The sequence below is a fragment of the Hemitrygon akajei genome, unplaced genomic scaffold (genome assembly GCF_048418815.1).
Source record: "Hemitrygon akajei unplaced genomic scaffold, sHemAka1.3 Scf000064, whole genome shotgun sequence".
NCBI lineage: Eukaryota > Metazoa > Chordata > Chondrichthyes > Myliobatiformes > Dasyatidae > Hemitrygon > Hemitrygon akajei.
Window position 1 is genome coordinate 553,009 of NW_027331950.1, and position 25,182 is coordinate 578,190.

At 48.8% G+C, this 25,182-nt stretch overlaps 1 protein-coding gene across 1 annotated transcript in view; it reads right to left on the minus strand.

Moving 5' to 3' along the window:
- The window catches only part of LOC140721912 (uncharacterized), a 46,723-nt gene that overhangs the window by 13,792 nt on the left and 7,749 nt on the right, over window positions 1–25,182 (minus strand). The window contains exon 3 of the mRNA XM_073036735.1: window positions 24,086–24,247. Coding sequence (XP_072892836.1) covers window positions 24,086–24,247 — 162 coding nt within the window. The remainder of the gene's footprint in view (window positions 1–24,085; window positions 24,248–25,182) is intronic.

Genomic DNA, 25,182 nt, shown 5'->3' on the forward strand with positions numbered 1-25,182 from the left:
GAAACCATGCTGGCTTTGGCCGATCTTGTCATGCGGCTCTAGGTACTCCATAATCTCATCCCTAACAATCGATTCCATCAGCTGCCAGCCATTGATGTCATGCTAACAGGTCTATAGTTCCCTTTCTGTTGCCTCTGACCCTTCTTAAATAGTGGAGTAATATTTGCTATTTTCCAGTCATCTGGTACAATGCCAGAATTTATTGATTCTTGAAAGATCATTGTTAATGCCTCCACTATCTCTTCAGCTATTTTCTTCAGAACCCGAGGGTGCATTGCATCAGGTCCTGGAGATTTATCCACCCTCAAGACTATTAAACTTCCAGAGCACCTTCTGACTCATAATTGTCACTGCACAAACTTCACTTCCCTGATACACTTGAATGTCTGGTACGCATTCAATTCCTCTTACTTCTCAGCAACTCTCATTACAGTAACTCCAGCGATATTTTGTATTGGTCCTAAATCTACCCTCGGCTCTTTTTACCCTTTATATATATTTTAAAAAGTTTTCAGTATCTTCTTTGATATTAGTCACCAGCTTCCTCTCATAATTCATCTTTTCCTTCTGAGTTTTCCTCTGCAAGTTTTTAAAAGCTTCCCAATTCTCTATCTTCCCACTCGCTCGAACTTCCTCGTATGCCCTCTCTTTTGCTTTTACTTTGGCTCTGACTTCACTTGTCAGCCACAGTAGTGTCCTTCTTCCCTTTGAAAATTTCTTCTTATTCGGAATATATCTGTCTTGCATTTCCCTCATTATTTGCAGAAAATCCACCCATTTCTGCTGTGCTGTCCTTCCTGCAAATGTCCCTTTTCAGTCAACTTCAGCCAGTTCCCCTCTCATCCATTGCAATTTCCTTTATTCCACTGAAATACTGACACATTGGTTTTATTTTTTCTCCTCTCAAATTTCAACGTGAATTTGATCATATTGGGATCACCCAGTCCAGCACAGCCGATCCCCGAGTGGGCTCAACAACCAGCTGTTCTAAAAAGCCATCCCTCAGACATTCTACAAATTCTTTCTCTCCAGGTCCTCCCAATTCACGTTCATGTTAAAATCGCCAATGATTATCATGACATTGCCTTTCTGACAGGCCTTTTCTATCTCCTGTAATCCACATCCCGACTGCTGTTTGGAGATCTGTATACAACTGCCATTAGGGTCCTTTTACCCTTGCCATTTCTTAACTCAACCCGTAGAGACTCATGACCCTATCATGTGGATAGGGTGGTGAAGAAAGCTTTTGGTATGCCGGCCTTTATCAATCAGAGTATTGAGTATAGGAGTTGGGATGTAATGCTAAAACTGTACAAGGCATTGGTAAGGCCGAATTTGGAGTATTGTGTACAGTTCTGGTCACCGAATTATAGGAAAGATATCAACAAAATAGAGAGAGTACAGAGAAGATTTACTAGAATGTAGATAGATAGATACTTTATTCATCCCCATGGGGAAATTACCTGGGTTTCAGCACCTAAGTTACAGGGAAAGGCTGAACAAGTTAGGTCTTTATTCTTTGGAGCGTAGAAGGTTGAGGGGGACTTGATAGAGGTACTTAAAATAATGAGGGGGATAGATAGAGTTGACGTGGATAGGCTTTTTCCATTGTGAATAGGGGAGGTTCAAACAAGAGGAGATGATTTGAGAGTTAGGGGGCAAAAGTTTAAGGGTAACACGAGAGGGAATTTCTTTACTCAGAGAGTGGTAGCTGTGTGAAATGAGCTTCCAGTAGAAGTGGTAGAGGCAGGTTTGGTATTGTCATTTAAAGTAAAATTGGATAGGTACATGGACAGGAAAGGAATGGAGGTTTATGGGCTGAGTGCGGGTCGGTGGGACTAGGTGAGTGTAAGCGTCAGCACGGATTAGAAGGGCCGAGATGGCCTGTTTCGGTGCTGTAATTGTTATATGGTTAGACGGTTACACCTTACAATCCTATGTCATCTCTTTCCAATGATTTAATATTATTTTTATCCATAGAGCCACACCACCCTCTCTGCCCAGTAACCTATCATTCTGATACACCGTGTATTCTTGGACGTTCGACTCCCAACGGCAGCCACCTTTTATCCAAGTTTCAGAGATTGTCCAATTTGCCAATCTGCAGCTGAATTTCAAGATTGTCCATTTTAATCCTCATGCTCTGTACATTCAAATAACACTCTCAGCCCAGGATTTGTTGCTTTCTGTTTTAACTGCCCCACATCTCTATTGCCCTGTTCCTCATGCCACTGGCTTTGATTAAGCCTCATCTCCTGACCATTCTTTCTACAATCTCTGTTGCACACTATCTTCGATTTATTTCTGTTTCCCTTTTCCTCAGCCCCATCACTCCGATTCCCATCCCCAAGCCAAATCAGTTTAAACCCTCCCTAACAGCTCTATTAAATGTGCCGGCTAGGATATTGGACCCCTTCGGGTTCAGGTGTAACCCGTCCTCTTTGTACAGGTCGTACCTCCCCCAGAAGAGGCCCCAGTGATCCAGGAATCTGAAGCCCTGCCCCTTACACCAGTCTCTCAGCCACACATTAATACACCTGATCATGCTATTCTTGCTCTCACTAGCACGTGGCACAGGCAGCAATCCCGAGATTACTACCCTAGAGGTCCTGCCTTTCAGCTTCCTACAGAACTCCCTGAATTCTCTCCTCCCTTTGTCTACCTGTGTCATTTATACCAACGTGTACCGAGACTTCTGGCTGGTCACCCTCTCCCTTCAGAATACTCTGCACCCGATCTGAGAGATCCCGTACCCTGGCACCTGGGAGGCAACACACCACGCGTGTATCTCTGTCAGGCTTGCAGAACCTCCTGTCCGTTCCCCTCACTATTGAATCCTGTGACTACCGCATTCCTCATCTTCCTCTTTCCCTTCTGCACCACGGAACCAGGCTCAGTGCCAGAGACCCGATCGTCATGGTCGTCCTCTGTCAGGTCATCCCCTCAACCGCATCCAAAGCAAGGTAACGATTACTGAGGGAGATGGCCACTGGGGCACTCTCCACTCACTGGTCTATAATTTCTGGGTTCCCTCTACTCCATTCCCTGAACAAGGGAACAATGCTTTCCAATCCTCTGGTACATCTCCCTTCCTGAGTGGTAATACAAAGGTCATGGCCAGAGGCTCAGCAATCTCCTACCTCGCTTCCCACAGTAGCCCGGGATATATCTCAGGTTGAGTTGCTCCAGCTTGAGTTGATCTGGGTAAAATTGTGATGCCAGCGCTCACATTGAGAGGAGATCTTACAGAAACATGTAAAATTATGAAAGGGGTAGATAAGCCAGAGGTAGGGAAGTTGCTTCCACTGGTAGGTGAGGCTGGTACGAGAGGACATTGCCTCAAGATTGGGGGATGTGGGATGGAGATGAGGAGGAACTGTTTTTCCCAGAGAGTGGTGAGTCTGTGGATTTCTCTGCCTAATGAAGCAGTGGAGGCGACCTCAGTAAATGTATTTGAGACAACGTTTTATAGATTTTTGCATCGTAGGGGAATTAAGGGTTCTGGCGAAACGGCAGGTCGATGGAGATGAGTCCATGGCCAGATCTGCCATGATCTAATTAAATGTCGGAGCAGGCTGGACCGGCTGTGTTTTCACGACAGACTAAAATCCCACCTGAAATATTCTCCTTCACCCATTGATGTATTTTGCATTGTTGTTGATCCTAGGAGATAAAGATGTATCTCATTCCAGTTGGAATTGTATCTGTGTCTGAAATGAAGTTTTCTATTGTAACTCAGTGTTATCCACAGGAACCGGGTGCTGAGAACACACCAGCATTTGTTCACTGGAGATCAGTTCTTCAACTGCATTGAGTGTACAAGGGATTCAAACGTCTGACTGTCTGAATTGCCAGATGATTGATCGCAATGAGATATCATTCTCCTTCTCTCAGTGTGGGAAGGGATTCTCTCACAGCCTACCCACAGACAGGCCAGTGAGTTCACCGTGGAGAGATATCATTCTCCTTCTCTCAGTGTGGGAAGGGATTCTCTCACAGCCTACCCACAGACAGGCCAGTGAGTTCACCGTGGAGAGATATCATTCTCCTTCTCTCAGTGTGGGAAGGGATTCTCTCACAGCCTACCCACAGACAGGCCAGTGAGTTCACCGTGGAGAGATATCATTCTTCTTCTCTCAGTGTGGGAAGGGATTCACTCACAGCCTACCCACAGACAGGCCAGTGAGTTCACTGTGGGGAGAGGCCATTCACCTGCTCTGTGTGAGGGAGGGGATCTACTCAGTCATCCAGCCTGAAGATACATCAGCAAGTTCACACCACAGTGAGATGCTCCGCCTGTTCTGACTGCGGGAAGCAATTCATTCTGTCATCGATGCTGAAGATATATCCAAAAATTCACCAGTGAGGAGACGTTTCTCAGAGTGTGGGAAGGCAGTGACACAATCAACCACACTACAGCAAGTTCACACGGTGCCATGGCTGTTCCCCACCTCTGAATGGCGAAACGGATTCATTTAGTCATCTCAACTGAACGAACGTCACCAGTTCACACTGAGAAGATGCCGTTCACCTGCTCAGACTGTGGGAAGGAGTTCACTTCGTCATCTCAACTGAAGGTACACGGGCGAGTTCACACTGGGGAGAGGCCGTTCACCTGCTCAGACTGTGGGAAGCGATTCACTCGGTCATCTCACCTACTGAGACACCAGCTGGTTCACACTGGGGAGAAACCGTTCATCTGCTCAGAATGTGGGAAGGCATTCACTCGGTCATCTCAACTACAGGAACATCAGCAAACTCACACTGGGGAGAAACCGTTCAGCTGCTCAGAATGTGGGAAGGGATTCACCCGGTCATCTGACCTGAAGGTACATCAGCAAGTTCATACTGGGGTGAGTCCGTTCACCTGCTCTGAATGTGGGAAAGGATTCACGCACTCATCCAAACTACAGAGACACTTGCTGGTTCACACTGGGGAGAGGCCATTCACCTGCACTGAATGTGGGAAGGGATTCACTCAGTCATCCAAACTACAGACACACTGGCTGGTTCACACCGGGGAGAAACCGTTTGCCTGCTCCGTATGTGAGAAAGGATTCACACGGTCATCTCAACTGAAGGAACATCAGCGAATTCACACTGGGGAGAAACCATTCACTTGCTCAGACTGTGGGAAGGAGTTCGCTCGTGCAGCTCAGCTGAGCGTACATCAACGATTTCACACTGGGGAGAAACCGTTCAGCTGCTCTGAATGTGGGAAGAGATTCACTCTGTCATCTGACATGAAAATACATCAGCGAGTTCACACTGGGGAGAGGCCGTTCACCTGCTCGGACTGTGGGAAGCGATTCATTCGGTCATCTGAACTGAACACACATCAATGCTTTCACACTGGGCAGAAACCGTTCATTTGCTCAGACTGTGGGAAAAGATTCACTCTGTCATTTCGTCTACTGAGGCACCAGTTAGTTCACACTGGGGAGAAACCGTTCATCTGCTCAGACTGTGGAAAGGTGTTCGCTCGATCATCTGGCTTGAAAGTTCATCAGCGAGTTCACACTGGGGAGAGGCCGTTCACCTGCTCAGACTGTGGGAAGGAGTTTGCTGGGTCATCGGACTTGAAAATACATCTGCGAGTTCACATTGGGGAGAGGCCGTTCACCTGCTCTGTGTGTGTGAAGGGATTCACTCACTCATCCACCCTACAGAGACACCAGCTGGTTCACACTGGGGAGAGGCCATTCACCTGCTCTGAATGTGGGAAGGGATTCACTCAGTCATCGAACCTTTTGTCACACCAGCGAATCCACACTGGGGAAAGGCCGTTCACCTGCTCAGATTGTGGGAAGGCATTCGCTCACTCATCCACCCTTTTGTCACATCAGCGAATCCACACTGGGGAGAGGCCATTCACCTGCCCTGAATGTGGGAAGGGATTCACTCGGTCATCCAAGCTACAGAGACACCAGTTAGTTCATACTGGGGAGAAACCATTCACTTTCTCAGATTGTGGGAAGGGATTCACTTAGTCATCTGACTTGAAGCTGCATCAGCGAGTTCACACTGGGGACAGACCGTCAGACTATAAGATATAAGACCAGAATGAGGCTGTTTACCCCATCGAGTCTGTTCTATCATTTTATCGTGGCTGATCCAAATTTCCCCTCTGCTCCAATCACCTGTCTTGTCCCCGTATCCCTTCATGCCCGGATCAATCAAGATTCTATCCACCTCTGCCCTAAATGTACATAAAGAATTGGCCTCCACACACAGCTGCCTGTGGCACGGAATTCCGCAGATTCACCATTCTCTGTCCGTTCTCTGTCATCTCCGTTCTGAAAGGACACCCCTCTATTCTGATGCTCTGTTCCCTGGTCGTAGACTCTTCCACCACAGGAAACATCCTTTCCACATCCACTCTATCAAGCCCTTCCACAGTTTGATAAGTTTCAATGAGATCAGTCCTAATTCCTCTGCTGATACAGGCTCAGGCCCATTAAACACTCTTCATATGACAATCCATTCAATCCTGGAATCTGTTTTTGTGAACATACTTTGAACCTTCTCCAGCTTCAGCACATCCTTTCCAAGATAAGGGGCCCAAACCTGTACTCCAAGTGAGGCCTCACCAGTGACTACCGACTTCCCAAATTACATCCTTGCTTATATATTGTCGATCTCTGGAAATGAATGCTAACGTTGTATTTGCCTTCCACACCACAGACTCAACCTGCAAATAGATAGATAGATACTTTATTCATCCCCATGGGGAAATTCAACATTTTTTCCAATGTCCCATACACTTGTTGTAGCAAAAACCCATTACATACAATACTTAACTCAGTAATAATATGCTATGCATCTAAATCACTAACTCAAAAAAGCATTAATAATAGCTTTAAAAAAAGTTCTTAAGTCCTGGCAGTTGAATTGTAAAGCCTAATGGCATTGGGGAGTATTGACCTCTTCATCCTGTCTGAGGAGCATTGCATCGACAGTAACCTGTCACTGAAACTGCTTCTCTGTCTCTGGATGGTGCTATGTAGAGGATGTTCAGGGTTTTCCATAATTGACCGTAGCCTACTCAGCACCCTTCGCTCAGCTACCGATGTTAAACTCTCCAGTACTTTGCCCACGACAGAGCCCGCCCTCCTTACCAGCTTATTAAGACGTGAAGCGTCCTTCTTCTTAATGCTTCCTCCCCAACACGCCACCACAAAGAAGAGGGCGCTCTCAACAACTGACCTATAGAACATCTTCAGCATCTCACTGCAGACATTGAATGACGCCAACCTTCTAAGGAAGTACAGTCGACTCTGTGCCTTCCTGCACAAGGCATCTGTGTTGGCAGTCCAGTCTAGCTTCTCATCTAACTGTACTCCCAGATACTTGTAGCTGTTAGGGAATCCTGAACATGGACTCCCCGTGTCCCTTTGCACCTCAGTTGTTTGGTATTTTCTGCCCATTTCGAAGAAGTTAACACCTTCATTTCTTCTACCAAAATGCATGAACATACACTTCCCAGGACTGTATTCCATCTGCTGTTTTTTTCCCCATTCTCTAAATCTATCTCAGTCCTTCTGTACCCTCTCTACCGAAAACTACCTGCCCCTCCTCATGTCTTCATATCGTCTGCAAACCTTGTAACAAAGCCAGCAATTCTGTCTTCCAAACTATTGGAATATAACACAAATCAGAGAGCCCTGAGGAACACCACTAGTAACTGGCAGCCTACCAGAGATGGCTCCCTTTATTCCCAGTCTTTGCCTCCTACCATTCAGCTTGTCATGGTCCGGTCCGTGACGTCTGCGTTCCGGTTCACGGTCCGGTCCATGGACTCTGGACTCCGGGTCTTCTGGCTGTCCATTGTTTCAGTTGGGCTCAATCACAGGCACCTGATTCTCAAATTGGGGCTGGAATATAAGTGGCCCTGGGTTCAAGTGTGGTTGCTGGTTCATCTTGTCAGTATCCTGTTCTCTCCTCTCTGGGGTTCGTCTTGACAGTATGCTCTCCTTGCCTCCGTTGGGTAAGACAGGCCTGAGGCTGGACTGTTCCCTTCCCTTCCCCTTCTATCAGCAACCCACGCCTGAAGCCTTGCCTGCAACCTCGCCTGCGTCCTCCCCTGTTATCACTGTCAAGTTTAACCGCTGGAGTGAGACTGGAGCCTTGCCCCTCCAACAGAAGAAACCATCTATCTAGGAGCTTGGAACTGTCTCTTTGTGTCCCCGTGTTTAGTGTCCGTGTATGAGTCCCGGCCCTACGTCCTGTCCCCAAGGAGGGGTCCTGACTCTATGTAAAGCCCCAGCCCTACGTCCTGTCCCCAAGGAGGGGTCCTGACTCTGTATAAAGCCCAGGCCCTATGTCCTGTCTCCAAGGAGGGGTCCTGACTCTATGTAAAGCCCCGGCCCTACGTCCTGTCCCCAAGGAGGGGTCATGACTCTATGTAAAGCCCCGGCCCTACGTCCTGTTTCCAAGATAGATAGATAGATAGATAGATACTTTATTCATCCCCATGGGGAAATTCAACCTTTTTTCCAATGTCCCATACACTTGTTGTAGCAAAGACTAATTACATACAATACTTAACACAGTAATAATATGATATGCATCTAAATCACTAACTCAGAAAGCATTAATAATAGCTTTTAAAAAAAAGTTCTTAAGTCCTGGCAGTTGAATTGTAAAGCCTAATGGCATTGGGGAGTATTGACCTCTTCATCCTGTCTGAGGAGCATTGCATCGATAGTAACCTGTCGCTGAAACTGCTTCTCTGTCTCTGGATGGTGCTATGTAGAGGATGTTCAGGGTTTTCCATAATTGACCGTAGCCTACTCAGCGCCCTTCGCTCAGCTACCGATGTTAAACTCTCCAGTACTTTGCCCACGACAGAGCCCGCCTTCCTTACCAGCTTATTAAGACGTGAGGCGTCCCTCTTCTTAATGCTTCCTCCCCAACACGCCACCACAAAGAAGAGGGCTCTCTCAACAACTGACCTATAGAACATCTTCAGCATCTCACTGCAGACATTGAATGATGCCAACCTTCTAAGGAAGTACAGTCGACTCTGTGCCTTCCTGCACAAGGCATCTGTGTTGGCAGTCCAGTCTAGCTTCTCGTCTAACTGTACTCCCAGATACTTGTAGGTCTTAACCTGCTCCACACATTCTCCATTAATGATCACTGGCTCCATATGAGGCCTAGATCTCCTAAAGTCCACCACCATCTCCTTGGTCTTGGTGATATTGAGACGCAGGTAGTTTGAGTTGCACCATATCACAAAGTCCTGTATCAGTTTCCTATACTCCTCCTCCTGTCCATTCCTGACACACCCCACTATGGCCGTGTCATCAGCGAACTTCTGCACATGGCAGGACTCCGTGTTATATTGGAAGTCTAATGTGTACAGGGTGAACAGGACCGGAGAGAGTACGGTTCCCTGCGGCGCTCCTGTGCTGCTGACCACCGTGTCAGACGTACAGTCTCCCAACCGCACATACTGAGGTCTATCTGTCAAGTAGTCCACTATCCAATCCACCATGTGAGAGTCTAGCTAGATAGATAGATACTTTATTCATCCCCATGGGGAAATTCAACATTTTTTCCAATGTCCCATACACTTGTTATAGCAAAAACTAATTACATACAGTACTTAACTCAGTAATAATATGATATGCATCTAAATCACTAACTCAAAAGCATTAATAATAGCTTTAAAAAAAAAGTTCTTAAGTCCTGGCAGTTGAATTGTAAAGCCTAATGGCATTGGGGAGTATTGACCTCTTCATCCTGTCTGAGGAGCATTGCATCGATAGTAACCTGTCGCTGAAACTGCTTCTCTGTCTCTGGATGGTGCTATGTAGAGGATGTTCAGGGTTTTCCATAATTGACCGTAGCCTACTCAGCGCCCTTCGCTCAGCTACCGATGTTAAACTCTCCAGTACTTTGCCCACGACAGAGCCCGCCTTCCTTACCAGCTTATTAAGACGTGAGGCGTCCTTCTTCCTAATGCTTCCTCCCCAACACACCACCACAAAGAAGAGGGCGCTTTCAACAACTGACCTATAGAACATCTTCAGCATCTCACTGCAGACATTGAATGACGCCAACCTTCTAAGGAAGTACAGTCGACTCTGTGCCTTCCTGCACAAGGCATCTGTGTTGGCAGTCCAGTCTAGCTTTTCGTCTAACTGTACTCCCAGATACTTGTAGGTCTTAACCTGCTCAACACATTCTCCATTAATGATCACTGGCTCCATATGAGGCCTAGATCTCCTAAAGTCCACCACCATCTCCTTGGTCTTGGTGATATTGAGACTCCCATCTCCGTTAGTTTGTGCTTTAAGATCTTGGGCTAGATGGTGTTAAAGGCACTAGAGAAGTCAAGGAATGTGATCCTCACAGCACAATTGACCCCATCTAGGTGAGAGAGTGATTTGTGCAGCAAATACGTGATAGCATCCTCCACTCCCACCTTCTCCTTATACGCAAACTGAAGCGGATCCCGGGCGTGCCTGGTTTGTGGCCTCAGATTCTGTATTATCAGCCGCTCCATGGTCTTCATCACGTGCGACGTCAAGGCAACAGGTCTGAAGTCATTCAACTTCTTTGGTTGTGGTTTCTTCGGTACCGGGACAATACAGGATGTTTTCCACTGTCTGGGTACTCTTCTCTGATCTAGGCTCATGTTGAAGATGCGCTGTAGTGGTTCTCCCAGCTCAGTCGCACAGGCCCTCAGTAATCGTGGGGAAACTCCATCCGGTCCAGCCGCCTTGCTGGTACGGATCTTCCTCAGTTGACCTTCCACCTGTGCAGCCGTAATCCTGGGCGTGGGCAAGGTCTCCTGTGAGGGAAGTAAGCCTGGTGTGGAGTTCTGCGGTGAGGATGAGATTGTGCTGTCGAACCTATTGAAGAAGCTTTCTCCACATCTCCACTTATGTTTTCCCCTCGCTTTGCACCGCATCCGGTGATGATCTTCATCCCATCCCACACCTCCTTCATGCTTTTTTTCTGCAGCTTTTGTTCTAGCTTCCTCCTATACTGCTCCTTTGCCCCCCTTATCTGTACTCTGAGTTCCTTCTGAACTCTTTTAAGCTCCAACCGATCACCATCTTTAAAGGCCCTCTTCTTCTGGTTTAGGAGGCCTTTGATGTGACTAGTGATCCAGGGCTTATTTTTGGGATAGCAGCGAACAGTTCTCACAGGAACAACAGCATCCACACAAAAATTAATATAGTCCGTTGTGCATTCAGTGACCTCCTCAACGCCCCCACAGAGCCCCCCTTGCAGTACATCCCAGTTAGTAGTCCTGAGGGGTCCTGACTCTGTGTAAAGCCCCGGCCCTATATCCTGTCCCCAAGGAGGGGTCCTGACTCTGCGTAAAGCCCCGGCCCTACGTCCTGTCTCCAAGGAGTGGTCCTGACTCTATGTAAAGCCCCGGCCCTACGTCCTGTCTCCAAGGAGGGGTCCTGACTCTATGTAAAGCCCCGTCTCTACGTCTGGTCCCCAAGGAGGGGTCCTGACTCTATGTAAAGCTCCGGCCCTACGTCCTGTCCCCAAGGAGGGGTCCTGGCTCTGTGTAAAGCCCCGGCCCTACGTCCTGTCCCCAAGGAGGGGTCCTGGCTCTGTGTTCTGTGTTCCTGTGCTCGAGTCCAAGGCTCAGTAGGAAGACTGTTTGCCGCTACTCGAGTGGACTGTCGTTGTTTGTCGTTCCGTGTCAAGTCCAGTCCGGGTCAAAGTCTCTGAGGAGGTTTCCAGTCCATGTTCAAGGCTCCGAGGAGGTTCCCAGTCCTGTTAACTTGCCACGTTCAGTCCTCGTCTGGCTCCGGAGTCCGAGCCCGAGTCAAGACCCAGGTTCCGGGTCCCCGTCCAGTCTCTGGCTCGGAATCCTTGTACAGGTTCCTAGTTCCCAGTTCTTAGTTCCTCGTCCAGGTCTCACATTCCTACTCTAGTCCTAGCCCATGCCCTGTCACCTAGTCTTGTCCAGGGCCTGTGTCATGTCCAGTGTCGTTTCTTCCCCACTTCTTTCCTGATACACCTAGTCCTCTCCCTAGTACTTCAGTGTCTGTGTCTTGCATTTGGGTCCGTTCCCAACGCCCACCTTATGGCACAGCCATTGTTTAATCCATGCTAGAGTCTCCACTGTAATACCGTGGGTTTATTCAGCAGCCTAGTGTGTTGCACCTTGTCAAAGGCCTTCTGAAAATCCAAGTATACAACATCTATTTCTTCATTCGGGTTGCTTTTCCAGCAGGAGTTTCACTTGAGGAAACAAATTCTCCTTTGTCGATCCTGCTTGTTGCTTCTTCCAAGAATGCCCACAGATTTGTCAGACAAGATTTCCCCTTGAGGAAACTTTGCTGACGCTAGAGAAATAGAAGGCTCGAAGACAAATAGAGGGCTATGGGTAATCCTAGGTAATTTCTGAGGTAAGGGCATGTTCGGCACAGCCTGTATTGTGCTGTAGGTTTTCTATGTTTCTATGGCATATGGTGTTCAGTCGAAGATTAAAGGCAGAGCCTTGCAGCAGTTTTTTTTCGTTGGACCTTTGAGCAGCGGCCAGTCAGCATTTGGGTTTGCTCAGCAAGAACTGAAAGTTGTGCAGGAGCGAGTGGAGCGGTCAGTGTCAGAGTGAATGGAGTCCGAGTGGAGCGGTCAGTGTCAGAGTGAATGGAGTCCGAGTGGAGCGGTCAATGTCAGAGTGAATGGAGTCCGAGTGGAGCGGTCAGTGTCAGAGTGAATGGAGTCCGAGTGGAGCGGTCAGTGTCAGAGTGAATGGAGTCCGAGTGGAGCGGTCAGTGTCAGAGTGAATGGAGTACGAGTGGAGATTCTGAGGCTTTAGCTGTCAGTGATGGGAGCCTTCAGTCAGAGAAGGTGTAATTAAGCTGAAGGTAGAGATTTTTTGCCCCCTTCTTTTCAGTTGCTCAGTGAGAACAGTAGAGATTACAGACGGGGTAGTGGAAAGCTCCTCTTGTGGGATGCGGGAAACCAGGGACACCTCCAGTGCCCCCGATCAGTACACCTTCGAGAAGTGGATCCGGCTGCAGCTTCTAACAACCTGCATTAAGAGGCTGGAACCAGATGAGCACCAGATCATTCTAGAGGCTTCAGGGGTGATAGATGGGATGTTTAGAGAGGTGGTTACACCCAAAGTGCAGGACACAGGCAACTGGGTGACAGCCAGGGAAAGGAAAGGGGTGAAACAGCCATACAGAGTACCCCTGTGGTCATCCCCTCAACAACTGGGGTATCGTTCTGGATACTGTTGCGGGGTGTGGCGGTGATCCAGCCAGGGAAAGGAAAGAGGTGAAACAGCCATACAGAGTACCCATGTGGTCATCCCCTCAACAACTGGGGTATCGTTCTGGATACTGTTGCGGGGTGTGGGGGTGATCCAGCCAGGGAAAGTCACAGCCACTGGGTCTCTGTCTCTGTGACTCAGAAGGGAAGAGGGGAGAAGAGTCGAGCTGTGTGATAGGTGATGCATCCATTAAGGAAACGGACTGGATTCTGTGGGGGAGAACGAGATTTCAGGATGGTCCTGTGTGCCGTGGGTCCGGGACATCTCTGGTCGAGTGTTCAGCATTCTTAAGGAAAGGGAATAGTGAACGTCGTGGTTCACGAGGGTACCAATGATATGGACAGGTGGAGTATTGAGGTTCAACAAAAGGGGTTCAGGGAGTGTGGTGCTAAGTTCAAGGGTTGTAATCTTGGGATTGCCACTGTGCCACGTGCCAGAAACAGGAAGGCTCAGGAATCGGTGCAGGAGGGAAGGTATAAGATTTTCAGATTATTTGAGCCAGCGAGGATTGCGGTGTTGCGTTGGGGGAGAGGGTGGCATCATTGATGGAGGGTGGAGCAGGCAGGTCTCTCTCTCTCACAAACATATGCAGTGTGGGTATGGAGCGTAAGGAAGAGCGGGTTGAGTGGGAGAAGAGTGAGAAGGGGAATGAGGAGGATGAGGTTAGGGCTCCTTCTCAAAGACCCAGACTCACCCACCCCTCCTCCTCTGGAATTGGTCCCATTCCCTACCCCAGGCTGGGGGTGAGCATTGAGTTGCCTTGTCAACCAGAAAATGAATGGTTCAACAACATCTGGTTAACACACTTTGATAATAGATTTACGTTGAACTTGATTATTGAAATGTATTGTTTGTAAAACATGAACTGATGAGAAATGGTCTCAGTGAAGGTCCGAGAGTGGAAAATGAATCGGTGTTCAGCTCCACTGCTCCGTGCCGGACAAGAACCCCTATCGGAGTCTGTCCCATCTGTCTGTGCTTGAGATATCTCCCTCTAATGTTTCCTCTTTCTGTACCTGTCCCAGTGTCTTTTATTTCCCTTTCTCCTGTCTTCTCCCCATAACCTTTGATATCCTTAATAATCAAGCACTGATTAACTTATGTTTTAAATAAAACCTGTGAAGAGCAAACCAAGCTGAAATAGGGTCGAGAGTTGACCCCCCTGTGAACTATGCTGCTAATGAGAGAGAGAGAGCGAAAAGAGGGGGGGGGGGGGTGGAGGCGCCCGGCACAGATGAGAGGTAGAGAGACATGATTTAATATTATGGCTCCTTGGCTGATTGTTTACCTTTGCTCCAAGGACACTTTTGCCTGCTTGTAAGATTCTTGCACAGTCAGCAAGGCGGAGCCGGTTTGATGGACAGCCGGTGTCCAGCAAGTGATGATAAAAAGCAGCTCTGCTGAGACACAGGGCGAGACACACCACGGGACACTGAAAGAGCGTTGTGCAGCCATGTGAAGGTGGGGGTTTGGAGGATCGATCAGGAGCTCACAGTGTGTGAAAGGTGCGACCGGTGGGGGCTTGTTTGTGTGTCCACTTTTGCCTGGGTGACAGGCCCACCACTGAAGAACGGTCGTACATGGTCATAGTCGATGAGCACAACAGGCAGGAAGCCAACGGACAGTTCGATGGTAACGTCTCTCCCTCTCTCTCTCTCTCCCTCCCTCTCTCTCTCTCTCCCTCCATCCCTCCCTCCACCTAAACTGAACTGAACTCTTCACCATCGTAAGACTATCCATTTACCCCTAGACTTTGAAAGAGCTTGGTTTTGATTCCTATTTCCACTCTTCTGTACATATCGTTGCTAACCTGTTTCACATATTTGCATTTTTATAGGACTGTATTGCTTAGTTTACTAATAAACACTATTAGCTACAGTAATACCAGACTCCAAAGTGTGTTTCATTTCTGCTGGTTCGGTAACCCGGTCACGGGTTACGTGACAAACCGATGGCTTGGCCTCCGAGCCGGCCATGACAATGAATTTCACAGGATCACTACCTGCAAATCATTGTGGGCAGGTGTTTTCAGGGAAATGCACGGCAGAAATGTCGCAAATGTTCAGGGAACACTGGCATGGCGTTCTGCACAGGTATGTTTCATTGAGGCAGGGAGCACACGGTGGGGTAGAAAAACCATAGTGTACAAAGGATGTAGAAAATCTAGTTAAGAAGAACAGAAAAGCTTATGGAAGCTCCAATAAACTGAGTACAGATGGATTTCTAGAGAATTACAAGGTTTCATGGAAGGAGTGTAAGTGTGAATTAGGAGAGTCAGAAGGGGCCATGAGAAGCCCTTGGTGAGCAGGATTAAAGAAAACACCAAGGCATTCTCCAAGTATGTGAAGAGCAAGAGGATGAGCAATGTGATCGTAGGACCAATAGAGTGCAATACCTGAGTTAGATCAGGTAGCGTTGGTACTTAATGAATAGTTTGCTTCAGTATTCACCAGGGAAGGGGACCTTCACAATTGTGGGGATGACTTACAGCGGATTGAAATGCTTGAGCATATAGACATTGAGAAGGAGGACGTGCTGGAGCACTGGAAAGATATTAAGTTAGACAAGTCGCTGGGGCCAGGTGAGATCTACCCCAGGCTACTGTGGGAAGAGAGGGAGAAAATTGCAGAGCCTCTGGCGATGATCTTTGCATTATCAACCAGGACGGGAGAAGTACCAGAGGACTGCAAGTTAGCAAATTCTGTCTTCAAATTTGACCAACCAAATATTAATGGAGAAACTCTTGGCAGTGTCGAGGATCTGTGTCCAATAGGAGCTCAAAGCTGCTCCGCAGGTTGACCGTGTTGTTAGAAAGGCGTATGGTGTGTTGGACTTCATCAACTGCGGGACTGAATTCAAGAGCCATGAGGCAATGTTACAGGGATATAAACCCTTAGTTCCACACCACTTGGAGCACTCTGTTCATTTCTGGACACCTCACTACAGGAAGGATGTGGATACTATAGAGAGAGTGCAGAGCAGCGTTACAAAGATCTTGCCTGCATTGGAGAGCATGCCTTATGAGAATAGATTGAGTGAACTTGGCCTTTCCTTCTTGGAGCGACGGAGGACGAGAGGTGACCTGACAGAGGTGTATAAGATGGTGAGGGGTTTGATAGTGTGGATAGCCAGAGGTTTTTTTCCCAGTGTTGAAATGGCTAACACGAGGGGGCATCGTTTTAAGGTGCTTGGAAGTAGGTACAAGGGGAGATGTCAGAGGTACGTTTTACACACAGAAGGGAACATGGGACGCATTTCCAGTGAAGGTGGTAGAGGCGGATACAACAGGGTCTGTTAAGAGACTCTTATATAGGTACCGTACACGAAGCTTAAAAATAGAGGGCTATACGGTAGGGAAATTCTGAATTAGGATCCATGGTCGACACAACATTGTGGGCAGAAGCGCCTGTAATGTGCTGTGGATTACTATGTTCTACGGTCACTCTCCGCTGCTATCAGATTTTTCTTCTCCAGCCCTTGACCTTTCCCACCCGCCTGGCTTCAACTATCACATTCTAGCTAATCCCTTTCCCCTCTGATTATACTGCACACCTTTTGATTCTGGCATTTCCCCCGTCCTTCTCAGTGCTGAAGAAGGGACTCGTCCCGAACCGCCGACAGTTTATTCTTTTGCACAGATGCTGCCTGAGCTGCTGAGTTCCTTCAGCGTTTTGAGTGAGTGGCTTTGGATTTCCAACATTCACAGACTCTCCCGTGTTCGCTCCAGGATTCGCCGTGACCAGGAGATCACATGGGCAAGCGTAAGGGTCGAAACCTTCCCGAAAATCACGCCTGCGCTCGGTAAACGAAAGGCTCATTGACCCGGCAGCATGTCGGAGCGGCGCTACGGGCGGAGATTTCCCGCGACTGAGGGACAATTACTGTGAGATGCCGACACACCACGGATCCGCATCCCGGGACAGTCCGGGTCCTTTCCCTCTCTCTTGGCCCCGCGATCCGGATGAATGAATTCACTTTATTTCTTACATCCTTCTCATACATGAGGAGTAAAATTCTTTTTGTTAAAGTAATAATAATAAATGAAATAAAAATAATAGTAATAAATAAATAAACCAATTACAATATGCTTATATTGAATAGATTTTAAAAACGTGCAAAAACAGAAATACATTATATTAAAGAAGTGAGGTAGTGTCCAAGGGTACAATGTCCATTCAAGAATCGAATGGCAGAGGGGAAGAAGCTGTTCCTGAATTGCCTAGTGTGTGTCTTCAGGCTCCTGTACCTCCTACCTGATAGTAACAGTAAGAAAAGGATATGCCCTGGGTGCTGGATGTACCCAGAAGAAGCCAGAATAAAAAATGGGGAGGGGAAAGAGGCTAGCTGGAAGGTGGCAGGTGGGTGGGAAAGGTCAAGGGTTGGAGAAGAAATAATCTGGTAGGTGAGGAGAGTGCACCAGAGGGGAGAGAGAAGGAGGAGGGGACCCGATGGATGTAATAGGCAGGTGAGAAGTAAGAGTGTGGAATAGAGGAAGACGGGGGTGGGGGTGGGTTTTCGTCTAACAGAAGGCGAGATCAATATTCACGCATCAGGTTGGAGTACTCAGACCGAATATAAGATGTTGCACCTCCACCCTGATGGGGGATTTCATCCCGGCACAAGAGGAGGCCATCGATCGACATGTCAGAACAGGGATGGGAATCAGTATTGAAATGTTTGGCACTGGGAGGTTCTGCTTGGGACGGATGGTGCGAAGCTGCTCCACGAATTGTTCCCCTAATTGATGAGCTGATGCTCAGGAGGGAGGAGCAACACCTTATATTCCTGGTTCCCTCCAACTTGATGAGCTGAACCATAGTGCACCAGTCTTGTCTGTTGAATCCAGAGCCCCAAGGGAAGCTGTCTCTCCATCTGAATGATGGTCTTTTTGACCTCCTGAAAACCTGTTTTTGAGTAACAGTAATGTTCCGCTGCTCTCCTATGCCCACTTCCCCAGCTGGTCTCCACCCCACTGTAACCTCTGACAACCCTCACTTCCCCAGCTGGTCTCCACCCCACTGTAACCTCTGACAACCCTCACTTCCCCAGCTGGTCTCCATCCCACTGTAACCTCAGACAACCCTCACTTCCCCAGCTGGTCTCCATCCCACTGTAACCTCAGACAACCCTCACTTCCCCCACCCACCAGTTCTGGTGACATCCACAATCTCACTAATTGTTCGATCTGCATTCCCCTCCAAATCATTCACACACGTGACCAGCACCAGTTCACTGCAAGGTGACAGAAAGAAGTGACAGTAGAGCTCAGCTCAAACAAAGAAGACAAGTGAAACAAAGAGCAGGAGAGTGGTGGTGGAGGGGAACTCGTTGGGTCTGGTGTCCAGAAGGAAACGGAGAGCTCTGTGGCTTTCCTGGTGGGAGGGGGAGGTGTACATGAACGGGGTGTCCACAGTGACAGTAAGATGATCGTGGCCAGGAAACATGAAATCGTTGAAAAAAATTCTCCTGTGTTGCTTGGATTTCCAGCATCTGCAGATTTTCACCTGTTTGTGACCGGGAAATTCCGCTTGTTGTGGACAGAGCAAAGGTACTTGACTAAGTGGACTCCCGATCTACATTGGGCCTCACTGACGTAGCGGAGGCTGAACCAGCAGCATCAGGTAGAGTAGATCAACCTGACAGACTCACAGGTGAAGTGTTGCCTCACCTGGAAGGACGAATAGAGCTGAGAGGGAAAGAAAATGGGAGCGTGTTGAACTTCCCTCGCTTGCAAGGATATGTTCCAGGAGGGGGATTAGTGGGAAGAGACGAATGGAATCCTCGTGGAAAGCAGAAAGTGGAGGCGGAAAGTAAAGATGGGAAGGTAGGAAGAGGTTTAGTGAAGATCACCATGCAAATCGATAAGTTTACTAAATCAGCCAGTGTGAATGTGTTTAGTGAGCTCTGCCACCTGCCACAGTCGGTGTCTTTCTCGGGTCAGCTGTCACCTGAATGCACCAGGGTGGATGGTGGAGGGTTTTACAGAGATGGCAAGTGGCGGAGGCGTCAGGCGGGTTTACAGAATGGTGATGGGTGTAGGGTCAGAAGGGTTTTCACAGATGGTGGGGGCTGCAAGGATCAGAGGTGTTAACAGAAATGGGGAGTGGTGTCTGGGTTGGAATAGTTTTCACAGGGGGCAAGGGGTGTAGGAATGCTACTCCACCTCTGTGGAAAAGTACTTCAGTACCAAAATGGTATTTTTGTCTGTAACGAGCTGGAACCTGTATTGTATCAGATTGCTTTGCTAATAAACTTCGTGCAACATTTTGCAGATGTTTAATGCCAAACACACTAATTCCACAAACAACAGAGTGCACCCTGTCCTTGAACTTGTTTATGAAGGAATGACCGTACTGTCTGTGTATTTTTTGGTCAAAGCTATTACCAGTTGTTTTGCACTGCTAATCGTCCCTTCTGCAAGTGAAAATAACAACACACGATTGATCCACTCTGAGTTAATTGTTGTTGTTTGGAAGACGTAGTGAAAAGCTGCTTAACACCATCTCCTACCTGGACACTCACACTTACCTGCACCTGCAGCTTCCTCCGCATCGCTTCGCCATCTCACCACTACACCGCTCGTCGTAGGAACTGAAATACTCATTCCGTCCATTGAGTCTTCTTCACCATTCGAATTTCCCTCTAAACTCCAGACTGCTGCTTTCTACACGTCAGCTTCGACACCCTTATTAATCAACACCCCACCATTTATTGACTTAGAGTTCGGACAAACTTGGGCTGTTTTCTCTGGAGTGAAGGAGGATCAGGGTGACCTGAAAGAGTTTGATTAGATTACGAGAGGTATAGACAGAGTAGATAGCTGCCATTTTTATCCTTCTGCGTCACAATGTCTAATCCCAGACAGCATGCATTTGGAGAGATGAGGGAGCTGTGGAATTCATTGCCACGGACGGCTCAGAGGCCAAGTCATCGGGTTTATTTAAAACAGAGGCTGATCAGTGCTTGATCAGTAAAGGTGTCAAAGGTCATGGGGAGAAGGCAAGGAACGGGGTTGAGAAGGAAGATAAAAGACACTGGGACAGGGACAGAAGGAGGAAACTTTAGAATGAGACGTGTCAAGCTCAGACAGATGAGACAGACTCCGATAGGGGTTCTTGTCCGGCACGGAGCAGTGGGGCTGAACACCGGTTCGTTTTCCACTCTCGGACCTTCACGGAGACCATTTCTCATCAGTACATGTTTTACAAACAATACAACTTCAACGTAAATTTATTATCAAAGTGTGTTAACCATATGCTATCAAACAATTCCATGTCTTCTTGACAAGGCAACTCAATGCTCACCCCCAGCCTGGGGTAGGGAATGGGACCCATTCCAGAGGGTTGGGTGAGTCTGGGACTTTGTGAAGGAGCCCTAACTCCATCCTCCTCATTCCCCTTCCCCTTCTCACTCCCCTCCCTCTCACCCCACTGCATGTGTTTGTGTGTGTGTGAGAGAGATAGAGAGACCTGCGTGCCCAGTCACACTCCAACAACGCTCTCTCCCCCAACACACTCACATTCCTCTGTACGCAGCAATCCTCACCAGCTCAAATGATCCAAAAATCTTATCCCCTCCCTCCTGCACCAACTCCTTCGCCACGTGCTAAACTGTATAATCTTCCTAATACTGGCAATTGGCACAGATGACAGTCCTGAGATCGCAGCCCTGGATGAGCTGCCCTTTCAATTAGCACCTCACTCCCTGAAATCCCTTTACAGAACCTCGTTACTCTACCGGCCCATCTCATTGTTACCCACATGGACCACGACCTTCACTGTCCACCCTCCTGAGGAATGCTGAGCACTCGACCTGAGATGACCCAGATGCCAGCATGCAGGAGGGAACACACCATCCTGGAATTTCATTCTCACCCACAGAACATCCTGTCAGTTCCCTGAGCTAACAAGCCACGTATCACCACAGCTCACCTCGTCTCCTCCCTTCCCTTCTCAGTCTCAGAGCCAGACTAAGTGCCAGAGACCCTGTTGCTGAATCACCTCTGACCACAGCTCACCTCGTCTCCTCCCTTCCCTTCTCAATCTCGGAGCCAGACTAAGTGCCAGAGACCCTGTTGCTGAATCACCTCTGACCACAGCTCACCTCGTCTCCTCCCTTCCCTTCTCAGTCTCGGAGCCAGACTAAGTGCCAGAGACCCTGTTGCTGAATCACCTCTGACCACAGTTCACCTCGTCTCCTCCCTTCCCTTCTCAGTCTCAGAGCCAGACTAAGTGCCAGAGACCCTGTTGCTGTGACTTTCCTTTGCCAGGTCATCCCACCATCCCGGACAGGGTCATAAGGGGAGCGTTGGGTTTGGACCCAAAAGCAAGACACAGACACTGAACTACCAGGAACAGAACTAGGCATGAGAAGGAAGCAAGGAAAATGGGGAAGAAAGGACACTGGACATGACACTGGCCCTGGACGAGACAAGGATTCTGGGCCTGGGCTCGGACTTGACCAGGACATGGAACTGGGAACTAGAAGCCTGGGCTTGGACTCCGAGCCAGAGACTGGACAAGGACCCAGAACCTGGGTCTTGACTCGGGCTCGGACTCCAGAACCAGGCGAGGACAAGTCGAGGCTACAGGACGAGGAAAGGCACAGGATGGAACGTGAGACTCCTGGACGAGGGAATCCCAGCACCGGGCTGGACAAGGTATTCCTGTGCTGGGCGAGGCACAGGGACATAACGAGAACCCAGAGCCTTAGTCGTCGAGGGAGAGCCAACAGGACTGGACGTGAGACTCCTGAACGAGGGAACCCCAGCACAGGACGAGGGAACCCCAGCACAGGACGAGGGAATCCCAGCACCGGGCCGGACAAGGTACTCATGTACTGGGCAAGGCACATGGACATAACGAGAACCCAGAGCCTAAGTTGGGGAACGACAGAACGCAGAACACAGGGCCGGGACCCCTCATTGGGTACAGAATGTAGGGCCGGGACTCATAACACAGAACGCTGAACACGACGAGACAGCTCAGGCGAGGCACAGCTTCAGGCAGAGGCGAGGCAAGATTTCAGGCAGAGGTGAGTCGAGGCACTAGGCAGAGGCGAGGCAAGGCCCTAGGCAGAGACGAGGCGAGGCACTAGGCAGAGGTGAGGCAAGGCAAAGCTAGGCTAGGCTAGGTTCCAGGAGGAAGGTGAAGGGAAGGGATACAGACGGGGGTTTGGACAGGAACAATCCAGCAGCCAGAGGCTAAATCCTGAAGCTATTTATGAGACCAGCCAAACAAGAATCAGCTGCCTCAATAGAAACTGGGGAAACCCGGAAAACCTGGAATAAGGAGCATGGACCAGACTGTGATCCGGAATGCGGACTTAACGGACCAGACCATGACAGACAGTATCTGAAGTGATATATGTGTTGCTCAGGGAGATGAACACAGGGATAAACTGCACTCTCTATTTCCACCTTTCTCCTTCCTCACTGTCACCCAGTTTCCTGTGCCGTGCCCCTTGGGTGCAACGACCTCTCAAATGTCCTACCTATCACCCCTTCAGCCTCCCGAATGATCTGGAGTTCATCCAGTTCCAGCTCCAACTCCGTAATGTGGATTGTTCAGAGCTGAAGCTGGATGCCCTTCTCACAGGTGTAGTTATCAGGGCCACAGGAGGGTCCCCTGCCTTCCCACATCCCGCAAAGGAGCTTTCCACTATCCCGCCTGGCATCTCCACTGTTCCAACTGAGAAAATGTAAAGAAGGGGCAAAAAAAATTCTACCTCCATCAGGATTTGCCTTCTCTGACTGACTGCTCTCCCCACTGAAACCTCAAAGAATTAAAGCCTCAAAGTCTCCGCTCCAACTCTGTCCACTCCAACAACGACCGCTCCACTTGCTCCTGCTAATGAAGGTTTTCTTGATAATCCATCCTGACTGTGGAGTGGCCACTGCTGAAAGCTCAAAAATAACCTGCTCTGAACCACTGCCTTTAATACTCCATTGGGGAACCTGAGTGAATTACGTCCTCTCAAGCTACTGACCTCTCTGATTCACAATGGGTCAAAGCTCGGTAGGGGGACACAAGGATGAAGGACTGATTGAAACCCATCCCACATTCAGAGCAGGTGACCACCCTCCCCACAGTGTGAACCCAACACTGTCTCTGCAGTGTGGATCAGTGTGTGAATGCCTTCCCACAGTCTGAGCAGGTGACCACCCTCCCCAGAGTGTGAGCACATCACTGTCTCTGCAGTGTGGATCAGTGTGTGAATGCCTTCCCACAGTCTGAGCAGGAGACCACCCTCCCCACAGTGTGAACCCACCACTGTCTCTGCAGTGTGGATCAGTGTGTGAATGCCTTCCCACAGTCTGAGCAGGTGACAACCCTCCCCACAGTGTGAACCCACCACTGTCTCTGCAGTGTGGATCAGTGTCTGAATGCCTTCCCACAGTCTGAGCAGGTGACCACCCTCACCACAGTGTGAACCCACCACTGTCTCTGCAGTGTGGATCAGTGTGTGAATGCCTTCCCACAGTCTGAGCAGGTCAACATCCTCTCACTGCTGAAATCAGTCCGGTGTGTCGTCAGCCGAGATGAATGTATGCATTAATTCCCACAGTCAGAGCAGATGAACAGCTTCTATACAGCGTGAACTCGCTGATGTTCGCTCAGTGATGTCTGAGTGAATTCGTTTCCATCTCAGCAGTTGATGTTCAGTCAGTTGAGATGTCTGAGTGAATTCATTCCCACAATCAGAACAGGTGACTGGCATCGCCCAGTGTGAACTCGCTGATGAACTTTCAAGCCTGATGACCGAGTGAATCCCTTTCCACAATCTGAGCAGGTGAACGGTTTCTCCCCAGTGTGAATTCGGCAGTGCCTCACCAGGTTGGATGACGCAGTGAATCCCTTCCCACATTCAGAGCATGTGAATGGCTTCTCCCCAGTGTGAATTCGGCTGTGCTTCACGAGGTGGGATGAGTCAGTGAATCCCTTCCCACATTCACAGCATGTGAATGGCTTCTCCCCAGTGTGAATTCGGCTGTGCTTCACAAGGGAGTATGAATCAGCGAATCCCTTCCCACATTCAGAGCAGCAGAACGGTTTCTCCCCAGTGTGAATTCGCTGATGTACTTTCAGATGAGATGACTGAGTGAACCCCTTGCCACATTGAAAGCAGCTGAACGGTTTCTCCCCACTGTGAACTCGCCGATGTTCAGTCAGTTGAGATGACCGAGCAAATCCTTTCCCACATTCAGAGCAAGTGAACGGCCTCTCCCCAGTGTGAACTCGGTAGTGCCTCACAAGTTTGGATGAGTCAGTGAATCCCTTCCCACATTCAGAGCAAGTGAATGGTCTCTCCCCGGTGTGGACTCGCTGGTGTCTCTGTAGTGTGGATGAACGAGTGAATCCCTTCCCACAGACTAAGCAGGTGAGCGGCATCTTTTCAGTGTGAACTCACTGGTGTTCATTCAGTTGAGATGATTGAGTGAATCCTTTCCCACACAGAGCAGGTGATTGGCCTCTCCCCGGTGTGAACTTGCTGGTGTCACTGTGGCATGGTTAAGTGTGTGAATGCCTTCCCACCATGTAAACAGGTTACTGTCTTCTCACTGGGGAATTTTCAGATGTGTATTTAGCACCGACGACAGAATGAATTACTTCCCGCTGTCAGAACAGGTGGAACATCTCACTGTGGTGTGAACTTGCTGATGTATCTTCAGACTGGATGACTGAGTGGTTCCCCTCCCTCACACAGAGCAGGTGAATGGCCTCTCCCCACTGTGAACGCACTGGTGTGTCTGTGGGTAGCCTGTGAGTGAATCCCTTCCCACACTGAGAGAAGGAGAATGATATTTCACTGCAATCAATCATCTGGCAATTCAGAAAGTCAGATGTTTGAATCCCTTGTACAATCAATGCAGTTGAAGAACTGATCTCCAGTGAACAAATGCTGGTGTGTTCTCAGCACCCGGT